The sequence below is a fragment of the Chiloscyllium punctatum genome, chromosome 8 (genome assembly GCF_047496795.1).
Source record: "Chiloscyllium punctatum isolate Juve2018m chromosome 8, sChiPun1.3, whole genome shotgun sequence".
NCBI lineage: Eukaryota > Metazoa > Chordata > Chondrichthyes > Orectolobiformes > Hemiscylliidae > Chiloscyllium > Chiloscyllium punctatum.
This window is the reverse complement of record NC_092746.1, coordinates 43247874-43275713: the sequence shown is the minus strand read 5'-3', so window position 1 is coordinate 43275713 and position 27840 is coordinate 43247874. Positions and strand designations below refer to the sequence as shown.

The following is a 27840-nucleotide window of genomic DNA, read 5'->3' as shown; positions in this document are numbered from 1 at the left end:
CGGTATCCGGTAAGGCAAATGGCACTGCAAAAATGCTCTCTAGTCAACATATAAAGTGACTTTGGCCCCTGTGATCGTCCCAAGCCCTTCCTGAGAAATTCCTGGATATTTTACTAGGGGGTTTACTAAGGCAACCATTTTCTAATCAAAAAATGTTGAGCCAATCTAGGTGAATCTTTCTCAACCAATTCCATTCCAAGAGGCTTGGGCCTAAGCCTTTTGCTAACATCAGTGATATCTGCACCAACTGCTTCGCACAGAAGACCAGAACCGAAGTCTTCCCCTTAATCTGCAACAGTTCCCCAGAGTATGTTCTCAGTCTGGCTGAGCTCTTGCGCAAACTTAAGTGTTGAAGTCCCGAGTGAACCTTGTTAAAGATGGGTTCTCCAATCACAGATACAGCTGCACCAGTATCGACCTCCATGGGATCTCAGTGACCATTAACCAAATGTTTCAACTGGTTTTGATTTGGATGTCACTAAGCAATTTAATTGTCCCAACACATGTAGGGTTACTTTACAGGGTGTGCACTCTCCTAGGTACAGGCCTACGAGTTTTCTTAATCAAGTAAGGCCTTGTAGGACCCCTTTGCTGTCTGTAGCAGCAATTACAATGTCTTGCCAACCCAGATGCTAAAGGACCTTTTAGTCATTTGGTGAGGCTCAGCTTTGTTGTGGGGTTTTGGTGTGGGCTGGCCTAGGGTTCCTCAGCTCAGGATATGCCCTCTGTGAGGCTTTCTGATTGCCTACACTCAAGTGGTGTTCCCCAAGCTCAGTCGGACAGATGTGGGTATCCACTTCCATTGGGATCCCTGTCGCTCCCATGCTCCATTCACTGCATTTTCTCATGACAAAGCTAGTTGTAGCACCTGTTTGAAGTCCAGGTGGGCTTCAGCTATTAGGCCCTCCTGCATGGTTATATCTCCGAAATAACTGCACAGAAGCCAGTATCCTGTCACCAAGTCACCCTTGTTTTCACTTGTACACAGTACATTGGCTATGGCCTGCCAGCTTGGAGCCAGTCCCCTCAACAGAGATTCTAAATCCCTGGTTTCCTGATTGGCCTAGGTTAACAACCTTAATCAAGGATCTCAGTCTATAAGATTCACCTTGTTCCAGTCACTACAGAATAAGTGCAATGTTACATTAGTTTACAAATTGTAATGCAGTAATGAGTGATCTCTCATTCTTCTTTTTAATCACATTGTGGTGTTAATGTCTTTGGTTAGGCCAGCATTTCTTGCCCATCCCTACTTGCCCTGGAAAATGTGGTGAGCCAACTTATTGAACTGTTACATTTCTTGGGAGATAAGGTCACTAACAGTGCTGTTAGAATGGGACTTGCAGAATTTTGAACTAGCAACAGTGATATATTTCTAAGTCAGGAATAGTTTGTAACTTGAAGGAGAACTAGCTGGGGATGGTTTTCAATATATCTGTTTTTATCCTTTCAGGTGGTAGGGTTTGTGGTTTTAGATGGTGCTGTCTAAGGAGTTTTGGTGAGTTAGTGTAGTGCATCTTGTAGATAGATACTCAGTAGCAGCAGTGTGTCCTATGGTGAAGGGAGTGAATTTTGATAGTGGTATCAACCAAGCGAGCTGACTTATCCCAGGTCATATCAAGCTTCTTCAATATTGTTGGAGCTGAACCCATCTATACAGGTCTTTGAATACATGAAGAATATAGTTCTAAATCATTTTGATGTAATATAAATGTCCACTTTATTTAGAAAATACAGTATAATCACACAACTTTTAATCATTAACCCAATTTTATTCTGTCTGAAGGAAACATAAGATCATCTTCCAAACATATAACTCCAAAGTTAATATTCTCTTATTGCTTGTTTTCTTTTCTTAAAAAAAATTACTCATGGAATTACTCAGAAGGTTAAACTTGATCATTCATCTTGAGTATTTTGTATTCATTGCTCTCAGTGATAAATTAGCAATGGTGTGAAAGTTGCTTCTGTTGTTTTGCGAGTTCTACTTGATATTGCTGATGCAGCTCCACTTATTTATTAAGTTGATGTTGTACACTTGTTGGTGATATTACTAACAAAACTGAAAATACACAGGGTCTAATCTGCCCTTGAAATTCTCATATCACACAGGAAAATTCATTCACGTGGTGGAGTGGTGACCAGAGAAAATGGATCACCACCTCGCCCCTGATCCCCACACATTGAATAGAATAGAAGGTAAGGGTGTGAAACTGCTCCTCTAATCATTGACTGGTTCTCTTCCATATTTGTTGCTTATTGGCTTATTGTGGTGACATGTGCACCTAAAAGTTCAGTTTAAAAACATGAATAGTGACAATTCACAGGTCCACTGAGCCCAATACATTAGAAAAACAGGGACTTCCAAAAGGTATTTGATGAAGTCCTGAATAACAGACTTGTAAGCAGAATTGCAGGTAGATAGAATAATGAAGAAGGCGTTTGGTATGCTTTCCTTTAGTGGTCAGAGCACTGACTATAGGAGTAGGGAGGTTGGGAGGTTATGTTGTGGCTGTACATTGGTTAGGCCACTTTTGGAATATTGTGTGCAGTCCTGGTCTCCCTCCTATTGGAAAGATGTTGTGAAACTTGAAAGGGTTTAGAAAGGATCTACAAGGATGTTGCCAGGGTTGGGGAGTTTGAGCTATAGGGAGAGGCTGAACAGGCTGGGGCTGTTTTTCCCAGAGCATCAGAGGCTGAGGGGATGACCTTTACAATAAGGGGCGTGGATAAGGCAAATAGACAAAGTCTTTTCCCTGGGATGGGGATGTCCAGAACTAGAGACATAGGCTTAAGATGGGAGGGGAAAGATTTAAAAGGGACCTAAAGGACAACTTATTCACGCAGAGGGTGGTAAGTGTATGGAATGAGTCGCTGGAGGAAGTGGTGGAAACTGCTCCAATTACATTGAAAAGGCATCTGGATGGGTATATGAATAGAAAGGGTTTAGAGGCTTATGGGCCATGTGCTGACAAATGGACTAAATTAGTTGAGGATATCAGGTTGACACGGACAAGTTGGACCAAAGGTTCTGTTTGTGTTGTACATTTCTATGATTCTAAGCCTCTAGAGGTTATGGAATAAAAGACACTGTGGCAACATGATTATGAAATTGGTTTTATGATAGGAAACTAGGTAGTGGTTAATAGTTGTTTTCAAACCCTTTTAAGAGCTTGGTCAATAAAGACTGAACAAAAATCACATAGAACTGCAGATACTAGAAATCAGAAACAAAAAAATTGCTTGGAAATTGCTAGGAAAACTCTGCTAGTCTGGCAGCATCTGTGGACTGGAAGCAGAGTTAATGTTTCAGGTCAAGTGATTTTTCTTCAGAATCCGTAAATTCTTAAATGACTTCTGGCAATCTCAAACCTTATAACTTCAGCATCACACCTACCATGATATGTTATCATATTCTCTTACTAGATAGGCTTATTAACTTATTCCAAAGTGATAACTCACTCCATTTTCTTTCAATTGTATTTCTTTTATTGTTGTAGGGATAGGGTAAGTATCTGGGTCAGGGTGGGATGCTGTTAGGGGAGCTGGTTTGAACTCAAAGGGCTAAATAGCCTGCTTCCACGCTGTAAGGATTCTCACCACTGTCTCAGTTTTGCAGGGGTTTGAGCCAGGGTGTAGGAGTGTTCATATTCAATCCATACTCTTAAATTCTAGATTTTCTTCTACAGTACTCTAAAGTGCTTCTTTTGATCTGCCAATTGTGTTATATTCTTGCCTCCAATTTATACTCTGATTGTACATCTAATTTTTTGAAAATGTATTGTGTAATGATCTCTCATGATTCTGTGTCTCTGTAAAATCTTTGTTCAACAGTTTCTTCTCTAAGGAGACCAGCCCCAACTTCTTTAATCTATCTATCTATAGGGGAGGTGATGGCCTACTGTGGCATTCTTGATGAATGAGTAATCCAGAGAGCCAGGTAATGTTTTGGGGACCTGGGTTTGAATCCCACCATGGCTGACAGCCTAATAAACCTGAATTAAAAGTCTAATGATGAATATGAAACCATATTGTTTGACATAAAAACTCATCAAGTTTAACAATGCCCTTGAAGGAAGGAAATCTGCTGTCCCTTCCTGGTCTGGCCTATGTGACTCCATAGCCACAATTTGTGGCCCTTGGAAATTGACTCACAAAACATTGTCATATTAAACTGCAAAGAGCTCTCAAAAAAGGACTGAAATCAGACAGAGCACTTGGGATAGATTGAGACACTGAAACTGATAATAGCGAACTCAGGAGTACTGATGCTGCAGAATCCATTGTACAAAAATCTGAGCCCTAGTGCCAAATTTGGGAGAATTGTCTCACAGATCAGTCAAGAAAGAGTCCATCATAGCCATACTCATGAAATCACACCTTAAAAGGACGAGTAATCCAGAAATGCAAGGTAATGTTCTGAGACCTAGGTTTGAATCCCAACATAGCAAGTGGTGGAATTTGAATTCAATAAAAAAAATCTGTATTTCAAAGTATAATAGCCATTGTCAATTGTGTTAACTGTTGTAAAAAGACACCTGACTCAATTATGCCCTTTTGGGAAGGAAACTGCCATCATTCTGTGATTATGACATGCTTGTGATATAAGAGACAAACAATGTAGTCAATTCTTATCTGCCCTCTGAAGTGGCTTAGCAAGAACTCAGTTGTATCAATCACTAGAAAAAGGAATAGGGAATGAAATTGGAGGACCAGCTGGCTTTGACTGAGGTACTGTCAACTAAAAGGTAGTCCTGTTCCCCGCAAAGTCCTCCTTTTTAAATGTCTGAGGGCTAGTACCAAAATTGGTCAAGCAACAGCCTGACATAATCAAATTTATGGGATTATACTTTGCACATAATGCAGTTGCACAGTGGTATACAGGCAGGAGGGTGCTGCTGTCTGAGTCAGCCTCCCTCTCCAGCTAATTAGTACACCTCCATGTTGAACAGCACTTGAAGGAATAACTGAGGGTAGAAAGGGTGCATAATTTACTCTGAATGGGAGACTGCAGTATCCACTACGAGCAGTAGCTTGGCAGCATCACAACTGACTGAGCTGGTCAAGTCCTAGAAGACCTAGCTGCTAGACTGGGTCTGTGGAAGGTACTGAGGAAACCAACAAGTAAGAAAAACATATTTGACCTCACCCTCACCAATCTGTTTGCCGTACATATGTTTGTCCATAACAATATCAGTAAGAGTGACCATCACACAGTCCTTATGGAGACGAAGTTCTGTCTTCACAATAAGAATACCCTCCATCAGGTTGCGTGGCACTACTACATGAATGTGACTGTGTTTGTACAGATCTAACAACTCAAGAAAGCCATGAGTTGTGAGTCATCAGCAGCATTGATCAAATTACATTTCCCCTTAGGGGTCTACATATTCCCCAACTCTACTATTAGTATCAAGGCAAGAGATCAACTTAGTTCATTGAATACTGCAGGAAGACATCCAACAGCAGGACAATGAATACCAAAAAATGATGTGTCAACCTTGTGAAGCTACAAAATAGGCAACTTACATGTCAAGCAGCATAAACAACAAGGAACAGGCAGAGCTAAGCAATCCCACAACCAACAGTTCAGATCTAAGCTCTGAAGTCCTGCCATATCTAGTCTTGAATGGTGGTAGACAAATAGTTCACTAGAGGAGGAGGCTCCATAAATATCCCAACTTTAGTAATGGATGAGCACAGAAAATCAGTGCAAAGATTAAGGCTGAAGCATTTGCAACAATCCTCAGCCAGAAGTGCTAAGTGGATAATCCATTTGGGTCTCCTCCAGAGGTCCTCAAGATCATAGATAGCAGTTTTCAGTGAGTTAGGTTTGCTCAACAGAAACACTGAAAGGAGTAGATACTGATAAGGTGATTAGACTGACAACATTCTGGCAATATTACTGAAGACTTGAGCTCCAGAACTTGCCACATCCCTTGCCAGTTTGTCCACTACAGCTATAACCCTACATCCCAGCCATGTGGAAAATTACCCAGGTATGTTGTACATACAAAAAAGCAGGACAAATCCAATCTGGATGATTACTGCCCCATGAATCTATTCTCGATCATTAGTAAAGTTATGAAAGGTGTCATCAACAGTGTTATCAAGCATCACTGACATCTCAGAATGGTTATTTGTGACAAACTACAGCAGATGTGTGAGGTTGGATTATGATGGATGAGAGTGGTATACCATTACAGCAAATTTAGCTGTTTGCAGAAATTTGTCACCGTCCTTCTGTTTGTTGCAAGATGACATCAGGTCAAGTTGCGATTCTCTCCATTAGATCCACCACAGACTCAATGCGTGTACCAACTGTTCAGCTCAGGCAGTGTAATTGCATTCTTCTCAATCTTTCTCAACACATCATCCCACATCAATGAAGCTTCCCACTAGAGTTGAGCTTCTCGACAGACCAAACAGAACATATCCATGAAGCTTTCTTGAAAAAATGCAATATCCTCACTGAATTGTGAGAATCTTTTCTCCAATCCTCTCCAAACTGGAGAATAAGCATCTGCAAATGTATTGGAGCATATCCAATAAACTCAGGTGAAATTGAAATACAAAGATAGATAGGTGTGAAACCCGAACATCTTACTGATAAAAACAGCAATTGCTGGAAAAGCTCAGCAGGTCCGACAGTACCTGTGGAGAGAAATCAATTAAAGTTTCGGGTCGAGTGACCCTTCCTCAGAACTGACCTGCTGAGCTTTTCCAGCAATTTCTGTTTTTGTCTCCGATTTGTATCATCCACAGTATTTTTCTTCGGTTCGTACTGACGCGGCTCTTCTAACAGCACCTTGCCTGACCAACGATAGGAATGTGCGGCATCATTAATGAACCATTGAGTCAGTTCGGGATACGCAACGCCGGAGTGGAAGAGTGTCATCCAGCTTGAGGTCCTGAGGGACTGTCAAAGACCATGCAGTAATAACTGGAACTTTAAAAAAATGCATTCCAAGTACACACCAGCAGGTGTTTAAGTAACTTACTTGACAATGCAATCCAAAAGAGTAACAGATATTAACTATTTCCAGGCTCAGCACAACTACAGCCCTCTCACTGAACAGACGACTCGCGTGGAAATGTCAATCACAGGTGCGTCACAAATGCGCACGCTCAGAGCCGCATGAAGAGGTGAATCAGGGAGAGCGACTCCAGGAAAGGCTGCCATTCGACGATTTCAACATCCAATAGTGGAGGGGTCTACAGTGACTTGCCTTCTTCCTTCATTTCCTTTCCATTGGTTGGGGAATTGAGATGTCAATTAAACGTCATCGTCGGCCAACAGCCAATAATATGTGGTGTCACCGTGAGCAGCGCTCTTTGTCTACAATTGGTCGAGAGGGATGTCAATGACCACGTTCCATTGGAGTACTGGGATGTCGTTCTGAGCTACAGCTCGCTCTCTGATTGGCGCAGGACAGGATTCTCTGCTTGCAGCTGGCTTGTCATTTATGCGTGGAGCTAGGTTGAGGACAGCGAGGCGAATGAGTGAGACACAACGCTTGGGATTAACTAGAGGCACTTCAACAAGCAGCATCTCACAACCTGACCTATTCGAAGAAGAGAGGGGAAATAAATCACTCATAACTGAACATCGTTTGGGAAAATAACCAGAAGAATCAAAATATTCTTGAACGTCCTGGGATCTCTGGTGTGAAGATCTTGCTGCATTTTTAAACAGTACATTTGCTATAATTAATATCAACAACGTTACTGTATTAAAGCGATTTCAGCATGTCATCGTCGTCACAACAAGCGTCTCAAAGAATGCGGCGCAATGGCTCGCCGACTTCGAACCGCCTGCAGCCCATCAGGGCCACCGTGCCATTCCAGCTGAGACAAGGCAATAACAGCCCGACCCGCTCCTCCTCCTGCAACGGCACTACCAGCACCAGCTCACCGGCAACAGCCACAGTTCACCCTGCATCAACAGCAACTGCAACCACCTCGACCTCAACAGCCACATCCACTACCCCCAACGGACAGAAACTTTCCCCGACCTCCTCGCCCACCTCTTCATTCTGGGTTCCGGCTCCAATTGTTGCCGCTGACGGACGGATGAGACATAGACGGTCTTCTGACAGCAGGAGCCCACCTGAAAGAAGGAGCCCTAGCTCTCCTGTTTATAAAGGTATAGAAGAATGCCTAAGAGACAGGCTATTGTTGTTTCAGTTAAGTTAAAAGAGTAGAACGGTACAAATTACGTGAAGGCGTGTTTTTCCAGATTATTTACTACCTTTTTAAATCAAATCTGTTTACAGAGGTTGGTATTTTTCAAAAAAATTGTACAAGTGTATGGAGCCCATACGTTTTAAAGCAAAAAAGATAATTGGGATTTTTTTCACCAATTGATAAAGAAACGTCCACGTAGTAGTTGCTAAAGCTTCACAGAAGCAATACAACTACGGAGCTCGATGTTGTTTAAACGTAAGGTGTAAGAAATTGCAATTGTTTATTTACTGCGTGTGATTAACACACAAAAAAACTGCAGGGGTTGGCGATTTTTTTGTTGATGCAGAAGGGGATGTAAATGACATGGGGGGGGGGGGGGTGGGGGGAGGTGGGGAAAGCTGTGTGGGCAGGCTAGGCAGAGACCCAGAGGGATTTTTTTTCTCTCTCTGGGACTTGATCTACTACATGATGTCAGCTTTCCATATCCACGTATGAAGCAATAATAGATTGTTTTATTTATGATGGTAAAAGGCATGTGAACATTTTAAGAATTAATTTTCAAAGACAAAATCTGAAAACAATTCTTGATTTGCTGAACAGTTCGTTTTCTTTTCATTTTAAAATGATCTGCCTTGTATATTTCAAAAACCGTGCACTTTATATTTACACTGTCAAAATGTAATTGACAGCAAGTGCAAACGGCGGCGCAAAATGCATTCATATAAATTGTAAATGCCAACAGCATTTCAGTATTTGCCCAGTTGTTTTATATCCATCATTTCAAATTCCACTTCCCCCATTCAAATGCTGAGAAACGCCAAACTGAGTTTTGCTTTGTATTAGACTGTATAACACTGCAACTTGGGGGGAGGTGGGGGGATAGCTGGAGGGTGGCTGAGAAATGGGTTGCTTTTTAAACCATTATTTATGAAGAAGATTTCTCATTTTCTATCAGTGCCAATATTGTGTTGCTACGAAGGAAAGCATTGCTTCAAAACAGCAAGAACAACATAAGACATTTAAAGAGGTCAAATTAACTAATATATTTTAATTAAAATAAGGTACATTGTGACACAATGAAATATTGGCATCTGCATCCTGGCGTGCTTATTTTTGCAAGGAATTACGTCTGGTCACCATAAATGGCTGATATTTTTGTGTGCAGGTGAACTTTGAAGCTGGATTTTCTCTTGGCAGAGAAAAATGTTCTCATGTTGTAATCCGCTCAGTATCTATTTTTATCTGCATAGCTCTAGGCTTGATTAATGTCAAGTTTCATTGTATTAGATATTTACTTTGACCACTCGATTAAAATTTCACCTTTTCGTAATGGCTTTTGGGTTGTTTACGAGCCAACTGCAGCAATGAAGCCAAGGTATTGGGGTCATAGCTTCAGTGTTTTACCTCCAGGTTCACACCTGCTGATGCAGAAACTTAGATAATTTTCCAAATGGGAAAGGGGAGGCGAAGAAAAACCTGAAAAAAATGAAAACGATAGTTTTAACTGTCTCTGCCCACACAGACGTGCGTGATAAAATGCGGTCCTAAATCTGATTCTAATTACTTGCGGCCTTTCCCAATGTGTGCGTTTAAGTAGGAGGAGAATATATTTTAAATGGCGATAATGATATTCAGTGCGGGAGAATGGGCTGCTTTATTGCAGAACTGCCGAATGTACTTGGCATTCAGACAGTAACACATGGACCGAGGGCTTGTGGCATTTTAATTCATTCAGGGGCCATAGCAAAGGGCGACCCACAAACCCAACTAAAACGTTAAGCTTGCATGAAATGCACGCAGTTGTGGACTTTGTTCAGAAAAAAGCCTAACTGTCGAATTGCATTTTTAATAATAATTGAAACCGTGAACAATTTTTGCATAAATCTTTGAAGATTCCAATCTCTTAACTTGGTCATCCTTCTTATGGTCGCCAGATATTTAAGAAGTCGGTAGCTTTCACTGTTTACATAACGCGGTTGTTGCCTGACCTGGTTTCCATGAACCGGACATGAGTCGCCTCTGATTTCCAGATGCCCTTCTGACTTCTGCAGAAATCTCATGCAGTCAACCCAGGGTTTCCAAAAAGACACGTTGTGTCGTACATCTTTTAACACATTGACCGGTTTCAATTATCGTCAGCCATCCTGTGCAAGCCACTGTTGCACATTTGATGCTTTATTTGTACATATACAAATCAGTATGTCGTACCTGGCGTTCTCTGTTTGCAGATCTTTCCATGAATATCAACATCAACATATTTAAAAAAAAAACGCATACATTAGTTTCTCGGAAGGCGCAGCGAGCTGTCACACTCGGTCTGAGAGCAAGGTGGCAGGCCGGGAGCCAGTGAATGGAGGCGGGGCTGAAAATGGGCTTCCTTGTGTGGGAACTAGAGGTGATGTCTCTGTCTGTCAGGGTTTATTTTGAACGAACTGAAGCAAAACGCGACGGGTTCAGGTGTAGACCTATTCCAGTTCCTTTAATTTAGGAAGAGGTAACTGTTTAAAGATCAGATTGATTTCTGCTGGCAATCTTTGGGAGATTTGCGTTATTTTAAAGAAAAGTCAGATTTGTTTGTGAGGGCGTTTTACGAGGGATTGTAAGAGTACAACCTCATTCCTGTATTTTATACTAGGAAGATTACATTTAATCCAGCTTCATTCTCTTTCTTGGGGCGAGTACCACTCCAGATTTCCATTGAATATTACCGTTGCGTCAGTGGTTCTTGGCTATTTTGGTGTGGAGGACGATTTGGCCTGTCGATCTTGTATCTAGTTCGGAGCTTGGCTGAATAAAGTATTTATAATTGAGCTGAAAATGTGTTGCTGGAAAAGCGCAGCAGGTCAGGCAGCATCCAAGGAACAGGACAATCGACATTTCGGGCATTAGCCCTTCTTCAGGAATGAGGAAAGTGTGTCCAGCAGGCTAAGATAAAAGGAGGGACTTGGGGGAGGGGCGTTGGGAAGGCGATAGGTGGAAGGAGGTCAAGGTGAGGGTGATAGGCCGGAGTGGGGTGGGGGCGGAGAGGTCAGGAAGAAGATTGCAGGTTAGGAAGGCGGTGCTGAGTTCGAGGGATTTGACTGAGACAAGGTGGGGGGGGGGAGCGGAAATGAGGAAACTGGAGAAATCTGAGTTCATCCCTTGTGGTTGGAGGGTTCCCAGGCAGAAGATGAGGCGCTCTTCCTCCAACCGTCGTGTTGCCATGGTCTGGCGATGGAGGAGTCCAAGGACCTGCATGTCCTTGGTGGAGTGGGAGGGGGAGTTGAAGTGTTGAGCCATGGGGTGGTTGGGTTGGTTGGTCCGGGTGTCCCAAAGGTGTTCTCTGAAACGTTCTGCAAGTAGGTGGCCTGTCTCCCCAATATAGAGGAGGCCACATTGGGTGCAGCGGATGCAATAGATGCCTATTATGATTGGACCTGCATATTTCGCACAGAGGAAAAAAATCTTGTAATTTGATTTTTAAAAATAAATTCAAATTGCACTCTAATAAGCTTGATGAATGTCAATTATTCTGAACAACTAATGGTCCCTTTTGGTGAATAGGTAAGTTTTGCTTGCCACCCATCTGTTCACCTCTTCTTCCATCACCCTGTCTTTGGCATAAATAACACTCCAGCAGCTTAGTTGTAATGAAGAGTTGCCAGACTCAGAGAGGTTTACTCTTTCCCCCCACAGATGCTGCAATTTCTGATATTTTGCTATACTGGTCAATGAATCTACAGTATAGTGTGGGTTTTGCATGCTAATTTGTGACTTGCAGTCCTTAGCATAAATGGGCGAATATATCATAATTCCTTTGCTCAGTAATAATTTTGGTGTAGGACTATTTATGTGTCATTAAAATCAGAGCATTGCAGATGGAATTGTAGAATTTTCAAACTCATTTTCTCATCATGTCTTTCCCAGCTTTCTATTGGAATAAGCAAAATCTAATCTCTTTCCACTGTCTCTCCCAGAATCCTTTGCTTTGACCTCCGAATAATATAACAATCTCCTCCTATTCCACTCCAAAGCATTCCAAACTCCCAACAACTTTAAAGGCACTTCTCATAAACTTTTTCTTTACTCTTTTGGTTATTAATTTAAAATTAATAACCATTTTTGCTGACTCCCTAGTTAGAGACTATTTAATCTATCTCCAATTTATTTGATAAAGATGTTTGACTTTGCTCTTGCCATTGTGTCTAGTGTCCTTCATAAGTATAATTTCTCATACTGGTGAATCTATGTTTCACTTTTCTTTCTGAATTCAATTATATGGCAACAGCCAAATACAGTATTTAATCGAATGGAATAGGCTTAAGGGGGTGGATAATCTCGAATACTGCATCTTCTTCAGTACCCAAACTTTAATTTCCATGCACTAAATCCCAAGATGGGTCTGTACATCGCCACTGTTATGTGTTGTTCCATTTTTGCTTACTCTAATACTTTGTTTTCTTACCCCCAAAAATGCTTTACTTCACATTTTTACAGATAACTTCTAGTTTTCAACCCTTGATGAGGAAATGCTAATTAGTCTGTATTCATAATGTTAAAATTACTCCCCAAGTTTGTATCCCTATTTATAAAATCCAAAGTTTTATGGTCTTTATAATGTATTCAATTTTGAACACCAAATCTCAGGAAAGAATTTTGACCTTAGAGAAGACATAGTATACATTCATCAGAACAAATTCCTCAGGGATTAAATATTTAATCAAACACCACAACTGGGGATATTTTAGTGCCATCTCAGCTCCAGACCATCAGTGTATGAATTCATTAAGGTAGTGTCCTGGGCCCAACCATTTTCACCTGCTTCACCAATGACTTTTCTTCCATCGTAACATCAGAAGTGAAGATTTTGCTGATGCTACACAATGTTCAGCACCATACACAACTCCTCGGATACTGAAACAGTCTATGTCCAAGTGCAACAAGACAAAAACAATGTAAGAACTCTTGGGCTGACAAGTTTCAAGTAACATTCATGCAATTCAATCACTGATTATTGACAGTAATTGTCATTCTCCTGCTATCAAGATTAGATTAGATTACTTACACCTTCAACCCAACAAGTCCACACCGACCCTCTGAAGAGCAACCCACCCAGACCCATTCCCCTACATTTACCACTTCACCTAACCTGCACATCTTTGGACTGTGGGAGGAATCTGGAGCAAACCCACGCAGACATGGGGAGAATGGGCAAACTCCACACAGAGAGTTGCCCAAGGCGGGAATTGAACCTGGGTCTCTGGCGCTGTGAGGCTGCAGTGCTAACCACTGTGCCACTGTGCCGCCCTCAATCCTGAGGATTACCATTGACCAGACACTGAACTGGACCAGCCATAAAAATACTGTTGCTACAAGAATAACTCAGAGTTTAGAAATCTTGGAGTGAATAACCCACCAAATGATTCAAAGTCTGACCACCATCAACAAGGCACAGAGGCGAAAATCAGGATATGTTGGAGTATACCCGCATGTATGGCTGCAATTCCATCAACACTGAAGAAGCTCGGTACCGTCCCGGACACGGCAGCCTGCTTGATTGGCATAACATCCACATTCACTCCCTCCGCATCTGTCGCTCAGCAGCAATATGTACCATCTGCAAGAAGTACCGTAGAAATTCACCAGGCTGCTTAGACAGCACCTTCCAAATCCATGAACACTACCATTTAGAAGGACAAGGGCAGCAGACAAAAGGAGTTTGCAATCATTTTCTTGTTACTCATCAATCCGCTCACCATCCTGACTTGGTTACTATATTGCCATTCCTTCAGTGTCACTGGGTCACAATCCTGGAACTCCTTCTGAACAACATTGGCTGTACCTACTGCAGAGATTCAAGAACGCAGGCTGCCTCGAATGCTGCCTCGAGTGCCATTATTAAGGAATAAATGCTGGCCCAACCAGTGTTGCTCACGACCCTTGAATGAATATAAAAAAATGCTTTTGCATGAGATTTCAACATGCAGAAATGCAGAAGTTTCACTATTCTTGGCATTGCTATGTCTATTAATACTGTAATTAGTTTGTGCTAAAACAGACTTAAACATCCCCAATGAGAAATAATAAAAACAGTTTTATATTATGTTGTTTGGATTCTGCTTATCACTGTAAATTCTTTCATTTGACAATGTTGTTCAGGCTGACAGGCAACAGAGAGCCTCACAACCCAACTATGACAATGCTTAAGTCCCAATTATAAATTAACTGAACATCATCACAATTGAAATATTTCAATTTTTTTTTGTGATTTTGTTTTTGATGATGTAAGGTTGTATCCAGTGCAAGTCATAACCAAAAGGTTCTGCAGCCATGCTTGTTCATTCACATTCTCTTTGACTGAGAGATTGACTTGTTAATCTGAGAGATTTGACTATATATTAGTATTCCCATTGGTAGCCAAGTTGAAATACTTTTTATTGAGTGATGCTTCATTTAATGTAACTTCCCAGTTATGAATTCATGAAACTGACTGAGGTGGTATATAGCTGCAGGCTGAAACTTGTCAGCACCTAGCTGGAAATTAAATGTACAACCATTTCAACTTTGAGTCCCTCGATTGCATATCATTTCAGTCTGTTAAACATTGAAAATATGTTTGAATTCAATTCTTTTTGCAGCATTACTCATATAATTTTAATATAGTGACACCTTTCATAACATTAAATTTCCACATTCTCACTTGTGTATTAATTTGCAGTCTGACCTCTCGACTTGGAATATGATGACTTAAACTTGTAAGGCAGGTTTGCTTGCAAGTGTAATATGAGCAATTTTCATTTAAGAACATTTGCAGTAACTATATCTTGGAGCAATCGGCTCGGCTCACTCTGATTCCGGCCTTAATTAGCTTTTATGGTGGAAATTGGCATTGGGATGTTGTTGGCTATCGTTCCAATTTGGGAAGAAACATCAATCTGACTTTTGCAGGATGGAAGTCTTCCCAGATTCCTACATAATTAATCATGTTTATTTGATAATCTACTTATATTCAGAGATTTCCATATATACGTTGTGTTCTTCTTTGTAATGTTGAAGGGGAATGATGGGAGTAGAAATCATTAGCATGATTTAGGATGAAACACTAAAATATTTCTGTTTTAATAGCATATTTAACACATTCCCTTTTAGGCTGCTGCATAGAATTATTTATTCAGAAGAGAATCAACTGCTTAATCTGTGCCACTGTCATTAGTGTCTTGGTGATAGGTGTTGGTGTAAAGGTTGCTGGTGTGACTGTTTTGGCTTTCTTTACGTCTTTTCTCTTTCTCCTATCCATTGATAATGTATTTGCTTTGCTATGAATTTCCCTGATAGCGTAGCTCAGATTGGTAATCTTCAATATGGGAGGCTGTGGATGTGACCTCTTTCCTTCTGCTCAGTGGCACATACTATCTTTTTGACTTTTACTGTCAAGAAATGATTCCTAGCTTCTTCTGAATGTGTTGCTCTGTTGTTCAATCCCAATATTCCTGGCCCAGTACCATTCTATGGCAAAATGCCTGGAGCAACAATGAGTTTTGCTTCTTTGTTTTGTTTCCTGAAATGATCTTCAGTCATGTGTGAATATGATATTCTGCCATGTAAGGCCTACTGCTGACAGCATCAAAGGAACTGACATGATGGAAGTAATGTCAATACTATATTTCCCAGTTCTGGATAATAACAGATGATAATCCTTAAAGATTAGATCTACTAATAAGTAAATAATTTGTGGAGGCAGTGAAGCAGATTTAGTAACGGTAACAGAATTTGGTAGGTTACAATGTTACAAGTTATTGCATGCTGCTTATTGTCTCCAGGTTTCCTTTATAGCATCTTCATGATCTGGATGGTTATAGCATGTATGAATTAGGACCTTCACAGATCCAACCTTTCTTGGTGATGTGAAAGTTTGCATAACTATGTCAGTGATTTGTCCAAATTAAGAACTGCTGATACAAAGTTAGCGTTGCCTTGAACTGAAGATACAACTCTTCACAGATGTTAATGCTGGTACATGCTGTGGAAAAGATAGTGAACTATGTGGTAGGAGTCACCATGTGAACTGATTTTTAAAAAACTGTGGAGGGTGCTTCTTTGCATGTTTGTCTCTTGCTCCCCTTGGAATAGAAAGGTGTCAACATGTTGGAAGACTTCTTTCCTGCAGCAAAGTGAAGTCAGGATATTTGTGGAAGATCCAGTAACTAAAATCATTTCCCAATGGCAGATCTAGTTGATTAAATAATTACCTTTGATTAACATTTACTTTGCCTATTCAAACTACTTAAGCTTTTTGAAGTGGCCTTTGTTCATAAATGTCAATAGAAGTTTTTCTGCATTCAATTTCTGAATGACATTTTTAAACTTAAACTTTGGAACCTAAGTGAGCTGAAATAATTTTATAGTACACAGGTTAGGATAACGGGTGTATTTTAATTTGTGACCTCTTGGGAGTTGGATGGCATTCAAACCAAATGCTTTTCACAAACTCCCTTGCCAGGCTAATATAGAGTGTTGCCCCTAAGATGTAGGAAGAGTTTGCAGGATATATCTTATTTTGGAGAAGAATGTCACAGTCTTGGAATAACACAAATAAGTGACAATGGGAGCTCTGCGATGGTTAAAGAGAAAATTGCTTTTATTGTGAATATTTAGTTTTCAAGTTTTTAATTTTTAAAATTCATTCATGGTTTATGGTCAGGCCAGCATTCATTGACCAGAGGACACTTGAGAGTCAACCACATGGCTGTAGATCTAGGTTCACACATAAGGCAGACCAGGTAAGGATGGCAGTTACCCTCCCTAAAGGTCATTAGTAAGCCTGATGATTTTTCCTAACAATCAGCAATAATTTTGTGGTCAGCCTCCCTGATTCCATTTTGTTATTAAATCCAAATTCCACCATCTGCCATGATGGGGTTCAAATTGGGTCCCCAGAATATTACTTGGGTCTCTAGTTTAATAGCCTAGCAATAATGCTACTAGGCCATAACCTCCTTAGCAGGAAGACAAAATCATGAGACAGGTTATTTATGGGACCAGTTTATTGTCATCACCAGTAATCGTTCTTTATCTAATTTCAAATGGTGCAGTGTTGGTGACAGAGGAGGAAGAAGTGTTGCAGTTAATTCTTGGTAATTGTGTGTGCATGATGTTATTTTAAGCGGTGCAATGTTAACAATAAAGTATCTGCTTATAAGTAGTGCTTTCAATATTGTGCAGTATGCTCGATCAACTAATTGTTCTTCATTAATTGTTTAACATGTATATGAAGCATTTTATAGTAGATTCTCTTTGTGTGGGACCATTCTGACTATCAGATCAAGCATTTTGTAATATTGACTGTTCTTTCAATTTTCACAGTTGAAAGATCCAAATCTCAACAGATGAGAACTTCCAGTACAATTCGGCGCACCTCCTCTCTCGATACCATAACAGGACCTTATCTCACAGGACAGTGGCCACGTGATCCCCATATACACTACCCATCATCTATGAAGGACAAATCTACACAGGTAAAGAACAGAATAAAGATTTGGAGTTTATTGTAGTAAGGTGATGTCATTTTCTGACCTTGCTCAGTGTTTAATCGCCATTCATATTGTTTAATACTTGATCTAATATAAATTGGCTTTATAATTTAGCCATGGAAATATGTTTTGAATGCTAATTTTTAAAAAATCATTTTTCGTTCAGGTGTTGTTGCTCTTCTCTATGTTAGGTTTAGGAAATTCCAGATGACTAAAGAATGTATTTTAGTGACTGTGTCAGTGTCAGTCATTGGGCAGAACTACTGTCCCTATTATCATCACCTCATAGCTAGGATGTAGGAGTATTTCACTTGGAGATTATAAGGATGAGAGATGATATCACTGAAGTACTTAAAACACTGAAATATTTAAAATTCTTGAGGATTTCAACAAAGTAGATTTTGGACATTAGTATCCTTCGGTTGGGAAATCCAGAATTGGAAGGAAGTGAGGACTGCAGATGCTGGAGATCAGAGTCGAAATGTGGTGCTGGAAAAGCACAGCCGGTCAGGCAGCATCCGAGGAGCAGGAGAGTTGATGTTTTGGGCACAAGCCCTTCATCAGGAAATCCAGAACTAGAGGCTACAATTTTAAAGTAAGGGGTTGATCATTTAGGACTGAGATGAAAATTTTGTTAACTGAAAGGATTGTAGCTCTTTGAAGATTTCTAACCCAGAGGCCTGTGGGCACTCAGTTGTTGAATAGGGTTGAAACACGGATTGATACATTTGTTGATACGAGAAGAAGTGACAATCAATGCATACCTAGCCAGCAACACACACATCCAATCAAAGAATTTTAAAAATAAGTAATGTGGGCATGGTGCAGGAATGTGTAACTGAAAAAAGGAAATCAATTATGATGATAATTGAAGATTAGGCTTCAGCAAACCATTTTTGTGTTGTTGAGTAGGTTTTACACATTCAGGCTTTATCTTGGCTATACCTGACATTTGCTGAGATGCCTTGTTGATGGTGCCAAACAAAGCATTGAAGTTGTGGTTGTGTGGGGGTTTCTGACAAAGGCGTTTTATTTCCTGAACACTAACGATGGACCAAGTGAATCACTACTGGTGGCGTGCCTACTATGGTCTCTGGATTATTACCTGAGCCATGTGCCAATGAGCAAAGGGACATAGGATTTGTGAAATGAAGATTTGGCTCAAAGGTTGGTGTAGAAGAAGTTGGGATTGCAATTCATGGAGCATCAGTCCAAGGAGTATAAGGCTTTGCTGGTGGAACAGCCTGACCTGATCTGTGCTGGGACTGTGTTCTAGCAAACTATGTAACTTGGAGAATAGTGAGGGCTTGAAATTAAACAATGTGGATATGAGGGTTCCAGTTTGGGTGGTGCAGCAAATCAAAGGATGCAGTTAAAACAGAAGAGCAAAATAGTAGTATGGGAAGTGTAGTGTGGAGAATGACAGGGGGACAGAGAATTGATATAAGAATACATCAACAGTCCATCCTCAGCTGGGTTTATGGTTCAACTCGGAAGCGTTTTGATTTTTAAATATCATTTGTTGTTCAGATCTTGGCTACTCTACTATATATTGGACATGGGAAGTTTCAGATTACTGAAGGATACATTAGTGACATGCCACCTTTAGTCATTGTGTCATCAAGGTTAGATATTATAACAAAAGGATAGTACAGTTCTGGTCACCTTGCGATAGGAAGGATATTGTTAAATTGGACAGGGTTCAGAAAAGATTTACCAGGATGTTGATGGAACTGGAGAACTGGAGTTACAGGGAGAGGCTGGATAGGCTGGGACTTTTTTCACTGGACTGTAAGAGGTCATAAACCATGCAGAGGTTTATAAAATCATAAGGCACATAGATAAGGTGAATAGCAAAAGTCTTTCCCTTAGGGTGAGGTAGTTCAAAACTAGGGGACATATTTTTAAGGAGAGAGGAGAAAGATTTAAAAGGAACCTGAGGGGCAATATTTACACACAGAGGGTGGTTCATATGCGGAATGAACTGCCAGAGGAAATGGTAAATGCAGGTACAGTTACAAAATTTAAAAGATATTTGGATAGGTACATGAATAGGAAAGCTTTAAAGGTATATAGGCCAAATGCAGCAAGTGGGACTAGCTTAGTTTGAGAAACTTGGTCTGCATGGACGAGTTGGGCTGAAGGGTCTGTTCCTGTGCTGTCTGACTGTGACTCTATTATGCATGTAGAATTCAAAACAAAATTATGAAATTGATGTTACACACTGAAGTATATAAATAGGATCTGGTAGATATGGATGCAGGATGACAAGGTTTGGGGTCCCGAATTTTGAAGGCCATATAGCATTCAAGAAGAATGGGGAATTAAATAAAGTTAGAGGGTTAGCACTGCTAATAAAGAAAGGCATGAGTGCAATCATTAAAGCTGAACCTGTTCAGTAAATCAGGATATAAATTGGTTTGGGTGGAGAGGTGGAATCATTGGGGAAATGAAGTTATTTGTGAGAGCGGTCTACAGGCTCCATAACAGTAACCACAAGATAAGATGTGGGGGAATATAAACAGGTTAAATGAGTGGGCAAAAACTTGGCAGATGAAACATAATATAGGAAAATGTAAGGTTAGTATTTTGGCAGGAAGAATAAAAGTGCTTAATATAATTTAAATGAAGAAAGATGGCAGAAAGCTACAGAACAGAGGGATTGGAAACCCTCATCCGTGAGTCACAAAAAATTAGCATCCAACTTCAACAGGTAATAGGGAAGGCAAACAGAATGCTGGTCTTTATTTCAAAAGGAATGGAGTATAAACATAGGTAGGTTTTGCTAAAACCGAACAAAGCACTAGTCAGACTACAGCTGGAATATTGTGGACAGTTTTGGGTTTTTCAATCTAAGGAAAAATATACCAACATTGAAGGGGGTCCACAGGAGGTTTACTGAGATGATGCAGGTCTTACGAGGAGAGGTTGAGAAAGTTGAGCCTGTATTCATTGGAATTTAGAAGTATGAAAGGTGACTTTATTGAAACAGACAAGATGCTTAGGGGATGACAGGTTTGATGTGGAAAGGTTATTTCCCCTGTGGGAGAGTTTGAGACCAGAGGGCATAATCTCAGAATAAGGTATTGTACATTTAAGACAGATGAGGAAAAATTTCTTCTGAAGAAGGTTACCTCAGATTACAACAGGATCTTAATCAGATGGGCCAATGGGTTGAGAAGTGGTAGATGGAGTTTAATTCAGATAAATGTGAGGTAATGCATTTTGGGAAAGCAAATTCCAGCAGGACTTATACACTTAATGGTAAGGTCCTAGGGAGTGTTGTTGAACAAAAAGACCTTGGAGTGCAGGTTCATATGTCCTTGAAAGTGGAGTCGCAGATAGATAGGATAGCGAAGGCGGCGTTTGGTATGCTTTCCTTTATTGGTCAGAGTATTGAGGACAGGAGTTGTGAGGTCATGTTGCGGCTGTACAGGTCATTGGTTAGGCCAATGTTGGAATATTGCGTGTAACTCTGATCTCCTTCCTATCGGAAAGATGTTGTGAAACTTGAAAGAATTCAAAAACGATTTACAAGGATGTTGCCAGGGTTGGAGAATCTGAGCTACAGGGAGAGGCTGAACAGGCTGGGGCTTTTTTCCCTGGAGTGTCGGAGGGTGATGGGTGACCTTCTCAAGATTTACAAAATTATGAGGGGCATGGATAGGATAAATAGACAAAGTATTTTCCCTGGGGTGGGGGAGTCCAGAACTAGAGGGCATAGGTTTAGGGTGAGAGGGCAAAGATATAAAAGAGACCTAAGGGGCAACTTTTTCACGCAGAGGGTGGTTCGTGTATGGAATGAGCTGCCAGAGGAAGCGGTGAAGGCTGGTACAATTGCAATATTTAAAAGGCCTTTGGATAGGTATATGAATAAGAAGGATTTGGAGGGATATGGTCCAGGTGCTGGCAGGTGGGACTAGATTGGGTTGGGATATCTGGTCGGCATAGACAAGTTGGACTGTAGGGTTTGTTGCCGTGCTGTACATCCCTATAACTCTAGTGAATCTGTCAAATTCTTTACTGCAAAAAGCTCGCAAAGCTGGGTCGTTCGACATACTCAAGGCTGAGGTAGACAGATTTTTAATCAGTAAAGGAATCGAGGGTTATTAGAAAATGAAGGAAAGTGGAATTGAGCGTTACCAGATCATCCATGATTTTATTGAATGGCATAGTACATCAATGGTCTGAATGGCTTAAATTTGCTTTTGAGTTTTATGGTCAAATTAAATATTTGGTACTTGCAATGAAGGGATGGTAATAATTCAGATAGACTATTTTAACCGATATAAAGTAGAAAATCCAGATTGGAAAGGTGACCTGGATGAGTTCACAGAAGGATTCAGAGAGAGTTTCATAGAGCAGCATGTTCTGATACCAACCAGAGAGCAGATTATACTAGTTGCTATTGTATAATCTGACAGGATTAATTAATGATGTGAAACTAAGGGTATCCTACATAGTATGAACCACAATATGATTGAATTTCATGTACAGTTTGAAAGGGAAAAAAAGTACATCCAGTTTTGATATTTTAAACTTAAATAATGGCCACTTTGTGGGAATAAATGCTGAACTGGCTGAAGCGAACTGGACTGATCTCGACCACTGGATAGATTACTTTGAGATGCAGTGGCAGACATCTATGAGGATATTTAAAAAAACTCAGAAATATGTTTTAATATGAAGAAAGGTTCAGTGAATCTATCATCCATGGTTTGCTGAAGTATTTAAGGAACTTAAGTAAGAAGCATGTAATTACTCATAGGTGGCAGGTCAGATGTTTGAGCAGACTATAGAGAATGGCAGAGATTAAGATGTTAGATCAGACAACCATCCTAAATGATCTAGACAAAGTGGATGTTCAAAGGATGTTTTCTCTAGTTGGTGAGTCCAAAACTAGGGAAACTGTCTAAGAGTTAGGGATTGCCCTTTTGAGACAGATCAGAAGAAATGTCTTCTCTCAAACGACTGTGTAAGGTCTCTTCCTCAGAAGATGGTGGAAGTAATGACATGAATTTTTAAGGTGGAGGTAGATTCTTGTTAGGTGAAAAAGTCATATTATTAAGGATAAATGGAAATGTGGAATGCAAAACACAAAACAGACCAGTCATGATTTTATTGAATGGTGGAGCTTGAATTCATAAATCATTCCCCAGTCACCAAATGGCAGAAGTCGTTTTCACCCTGCAGTTCCAGTCTAAGGTTGTTGTCTGGTTCCCTGAAGAAAGGTTCAACTATCTCACTGAGGTTATTTCTATGGGTGGGCACTATCTGAAATTCCTCTCCTCTGACAGATCAGGTTTTACTATAATTTTTGGTTTGAGGGCAAAGATGAGCCTTTAGTGAAGTGGGACCTGTAAGTGATTTTAGAACGAAGCGAGTCACATTCAACATCCAGGGACTATTTAGGTCAGTCATTATGCCATCCAGCAAGCTCACCTTAAAAATTATACTAGAACACCCCTCTCACCTCATTGGATTTTTGAGGCTTTTGATCTTAATGTACAATAAACTTAGGGTATTTATATGCAGGGAAGAATGTCTCCCACACTAGGCTTAGATAACTGCACTTATCAATTCATATGAATTTATGGTGTGAGATTTATTTGCCATTTGAGATTTATAAGTAACTTTGGCAAATTGTAGTTTTAAACCTTTTGAATTGGATTTTTACTAGGATCAAAGCTGATTGACAATGGCTTTGATATGGTCAGTGGGGTTTGGTTAAACCTTTTTTTGAAAGACAGATTTCTTATTGTCTTTTCAAATTAACATTAAATCTGGTAGGGGACATTTTTTGTTGTGTTTGAAAGCAATTCAAGTAGGTGATTGCATAACCTGACTAAATTAAGTAATTTTTGTAGTTATTTGGCTGGCAGTGAACTTTGCTTGGATTTTTGTCTAATGTAAAATGTGAATTTGTGATTGAATGCTTATTTTGTTTTTGCAGAGTGCTATGTAGTAATTTCTGGGTGGTTTGGAACCAAATAAATTCTATTAACAGAACAATCAAACTTAATGTTTTAAAATTTTTTGTTAGATATTTAATGCCTAAAATACACAGCATTTCATGGAAGAATAAGTTACTATGTCTTCCCATTTCTTGGGGTCAGATTTGAAACTAAATCACGTTCAGGCAGTCACAACGTATTTTGTGGGGATTGTGTTCATAGCAGGAAACACATATTAGCATAAATTTGCAGTTTGTTTGGATAGGTTTGTGAAAAATGCAACTTGTAGTAGTGTAGAGAAGTTGTTGCGTTCTTTGCTAAAATGTTGATCAGTTGCATTTTTGTGGCAGGATATAGAGAGCTTTGCCTTGTATGTTGACCAAGTTATTCGATTGCTCTCTCCCAAAGCCTTGACATTCCTTAACACCATCAAGCCAAGTATACTGAAAACTTCCTTTTAATATTCTTTAATTCCATCCATGTCCTAATTTATGGTATATTTGGAGCTGAATAAGATCCATGAATCTGGGTCCTATTTTAACGATTTGATTGACTCATTGAGTCAACAGGTCAAAATATTCTACAAAAGTTTATACGATTTAAGCATCTCTTATTCTGGTGATGAACAAAGAACTGGATGCTGGGAATCTGAAACAAAGACAGAGATTGTTGGAGAAACTCAGACGTCTGGCTGCATCTTTGGAGAGAGAAAAGTTCATGTTTTGAGTCCAATGATCCTTCTTCAGAACTGATAATATTTAGGGAAGAGTGGTATTTATCTTGATGATGTGGGATTGTTGGAGATGGAATGAGTAAATGGGTGGAGGTAGAGCTCAGACAGCAACAGAGCAGGGAAAAGTTCGACAAAACTTTTCGCTTTGTTTTTTGGATTCCATCTCCACCTACCTCACTCACTACTTTATGTCTCCTTCTCTTCCCCCACCTCTCCTTCAACTCCCTGTCATCAAGATAAATATAAACTTTTCCTAGATCCTGTCATCTCTGCAGAAGTGTCATTGGATTCAAACTATGAACTGTTCTTCTCCCTGCACTGACACTGGCAAGGCTGCTGAGTTTTTCCAGCAATTTATGTTTGTGTTTTTTTATTTTGGGGGTTTAGCTTATCCGTTTTATTTAGTGGTATTGTTTGCTGACACCCAGGAGCATGCATGGTAGCAGTGAAATCTCTGAAATAAAATAAAGAATGATAAAATCCTGATAAATGTGGCATTATATAGATCAGCCATGAGTAGTGGGCAGGCTTGTGAGTCTACACCTGCTTTTCTTTATTATCTTAAATAAAGAGGAAGATATTGAATACAGACCTGCAATTATTTGCAATTTTATTCACCATGAAGCATGTGTATCCTGTTTTCAGCACTGCATTTAATTAGCTAACTAAAGAACTCATTTGCATTATTAAAGCAAACATGGTTTCTCTCTTTAATAAAAACTGAAAGAACTGCAGATGCTGGAAATGAGAAACAGAAATTGCTGGAAAAGCTCAGCAGATCTGGCAGCATCTGTGGAGAGAAATCAGAGTTAACGTCTTGAATCCAGTTTTGGGTCCTTCTTCAGATCTGATGGTAGATAGGAAAGGTTTTCTTTAATGCAGAAGATAGGATGGGGGAGGGGATAAGGAGTAAATGATAGAGCTCAAAGATGGAGAAGAACAATTGGACAGACGAAAGAGTGAATAACAGTCACCTAGGAGAATTAATAGTTACGAATGGGAACTATTAATGGTTTATCAATGAGCTATATGTAATAACAGACCATGTGATAACAAGACCTGGTGTCTTGGGATTTAGATAAGGACATGGGAGAGAATGTGTTTCAAGCTCTAAAATTGATTCCAGAAGGCTTTAGAGTTTGCAAGCAGAAAATGAGGCATTGTTCTTCTAGCTTGTGCTGAGCTTCAATGGAGCACTGCAACAAGCCCGAGACAGATGTTGGCAAGGGAACAAGGTGGTGTGTTGAAGTGGCAGGCAACTGAAAGCTTAGGGTCTTTTTTGCAGGCAGAACGTAGGTATTCTGTGAAGTGGTCACCCAGTCTTTGCTGTTTCCCCAATGAATAGGAGACCACATTGTGAGCAGAAAATGCAGTAAACTAGATTGAGTGAAATGAAGGTAAAGAGCTGCCTCACCTTGTAACGTGTGTTTGTGCCCTTGAATACTGAGAAGAAGGGAAGTGAACAGGCAGATGTTACACCTATGGGGGCTATGGGGAATATGCCATAGGGCTCTGGTGGGGAGGGGGGGTGTTGGGAGTGAAGGAAGGAGTGGATCAGGCATCAAAGAATCTGATCATGTTGAACAATTCTAATGCTCTGTTCTGAGCTAGTAAAGTACACATCAAAGTATTGGAGATGAGTAGAGAAACTGGCACTATCTTGATTCTATAGGTGGAACCTCTTAACAAAATAGAGTAGATTTGTTTAGTGGATGATCTATAATTTACAATTGTGACAATGTGCTGTTTGGTTATTTGGCATATTACCATGACTTAAGTTTTGTTTATGAAGTTTTTTTGTGTAAACTTGTTTCTTCTGTCCAGATTGAGCTTGATGTTTTCCCTTCTATAAACAATATTGTATGTATTTAAAAAAGGAGCTCTTAAAGATGTTCGTGTTGATGTTTACTACTGAGTTCATGGATTTCAATCTTTCCCCTACTCTGTTCAGAAGCCTGATCTGCACTTGTCTTACTTCCTTTTCTTCCATCCTATGTATTTTTCCATTCTTTGAACATTTTCTCTCTCTTTCCTTGTACACCCCACCCACCGCCTTGCATGAATTTTCCCAAGTGCTGAATTCCTTATTGAAGATGGAAACATAGAAAGTTGGAGCAGGAGTAAGCCATTCAATGCATGCAGCTCAGTCTGCCCTCAAAATGATAAAGACTAATCCTCTGTCACAATGTTATGTTGCTGCACTCTCCCCGTACCCTATGACACATTTAGCTTTTAGGAACTTAACTGCTTATTTCTTCAATATATTCAGTGACTTTTTAAAAACATCATCTTTCTGTGAAGGCAATTCCATGGCTTAATCAACACCTGAGTGAAGAATTTTCTTCTTGTTTCAGTCCAAAAAGGCCTATTGGTAGTCCCGGCTTGTGTAAACTGTGTCCATTCTTGAGTCTGGTTGCAAGTTCATCTTGTAGGCAAATCTGAACACAATGCAGAACAATATAAAATTATTGTTTGTAAGTACAGGGAATGGTTGCATGTTGAATCTTTCAGATTATGCCCCTGAGTGGGATTGTTTTGTAAATTGGACTTCTGTAAATCAGGGACCCCTGTACTGTGTATCCTGAGACCATGAGTCATTGCTACATTGAGATTAAGCCTCAAGGGGAAACAACCTTAGTGCATGTACTCTGTCAAGTCCTCTAAGAATCTAGTATGTTTCATTAAGGTGACCTCACATTCTATATTCTAGTGAATACATTTGCAATCTACTCAACCCATCCTCATAAGACAGTCTTTCCATACCTCATATTAACCCAGTGGATCTTCTCTGGACTACCTCTAATGTGATTGTCTTTCCTTGGATAAGGGGAAGAATTTGTTCAGTATTCCAGCTGTGGTCTGATTAGTGCCTTGCATAGTTTGGCAAAACCTCCCTACGGTGATATTCCATTCTATTTGAAATAAAGGCCTACTGTGTGTATCCTAGCTGAGCCATTGGACAGTTCTCATAATAGAACATCCTACCTGGTAAACTCTAGTTGCTTTAGTTTAATATTCAAATTAAGATTCTTATGACTTTTTGAAATTGTTTCTCCAGTAGATGTTACATGTACAGTGCATGGGTTAATAATCTGAAGCTAATTCCTATCTTTTTTTCAAAGAAAACTTGGTAGTGTATGAGAGAAACTAATCTAAGACTCCTTTATCAGTCATTCCAATTCTTGTAAACAAAAGGTTGAGGGATCAGTTATGTTCATAAGGCTAGCTGATCAGAATATTACAGAACTAAAGATCAAGTTTATAATAATACAAGGCACTCTATTTTTGAGGAGCTTTTACTTTACCTCAGTGTACTGTACATGCTTGTTTTGTGGGACTAAAATGCTTGCAGCTTTTTTTTTCTTGGAACTGCTGGTCTGAAGTGTTAAGATGAATCTTTAAATCTTGATTGCTAGCACTGTTTAAGATCAAAATAGCTATATGGTGTGGAAAGAAA

At 39.9% G+C, this 27840-nt stretch overlaps 1 protein-coding gene and 1 long non-coding RNA gene across 3 annotated transcripts in view; one reads left to right on the top strand and one right to left on the bottom strand.

Moving 5' to 3' along the window:
• Positions 1–7410: 7410 nt before the first annotated feature.
• LOC140480493 (glucocorticoid-induced transcript 1 protein-like) overlaps positions 7411–27840 on the top strand; it is a 226278-nt gene continuing 205848 nt past the window's right edge. The window contains exons 1-2 of one of the 2 annotated variants that reach the window (XM_072575420.1): positions 7411–8146; positions 17530–17681. In XM_072575420.1, coding sequence (XP_072431521.1) covers positions 7750–8146; positions 17530–17681 — 549 coding nt within the window. In that variant the 5' untranslated portion in view covers positions 7411–7749. The remainder of the gene's footprint in view (positions 8147–17529; positions 17682–27840) is intronic. The other variant, XM_072575419.1, reaches the window with a different exon arrangement.
• Positions 9216–10520, bottom strand: LOC140480496 (uncharacterized). Its single transcript, XR_011961315.1, has 2 exons — positions 10396–10520; positions 9216–9663 (listed from the first exon to the last, which is right to left on the bottom strand). It is a non-coding gene; the product is annotated as an uncharacterized lncRNA (long non-coding RNA).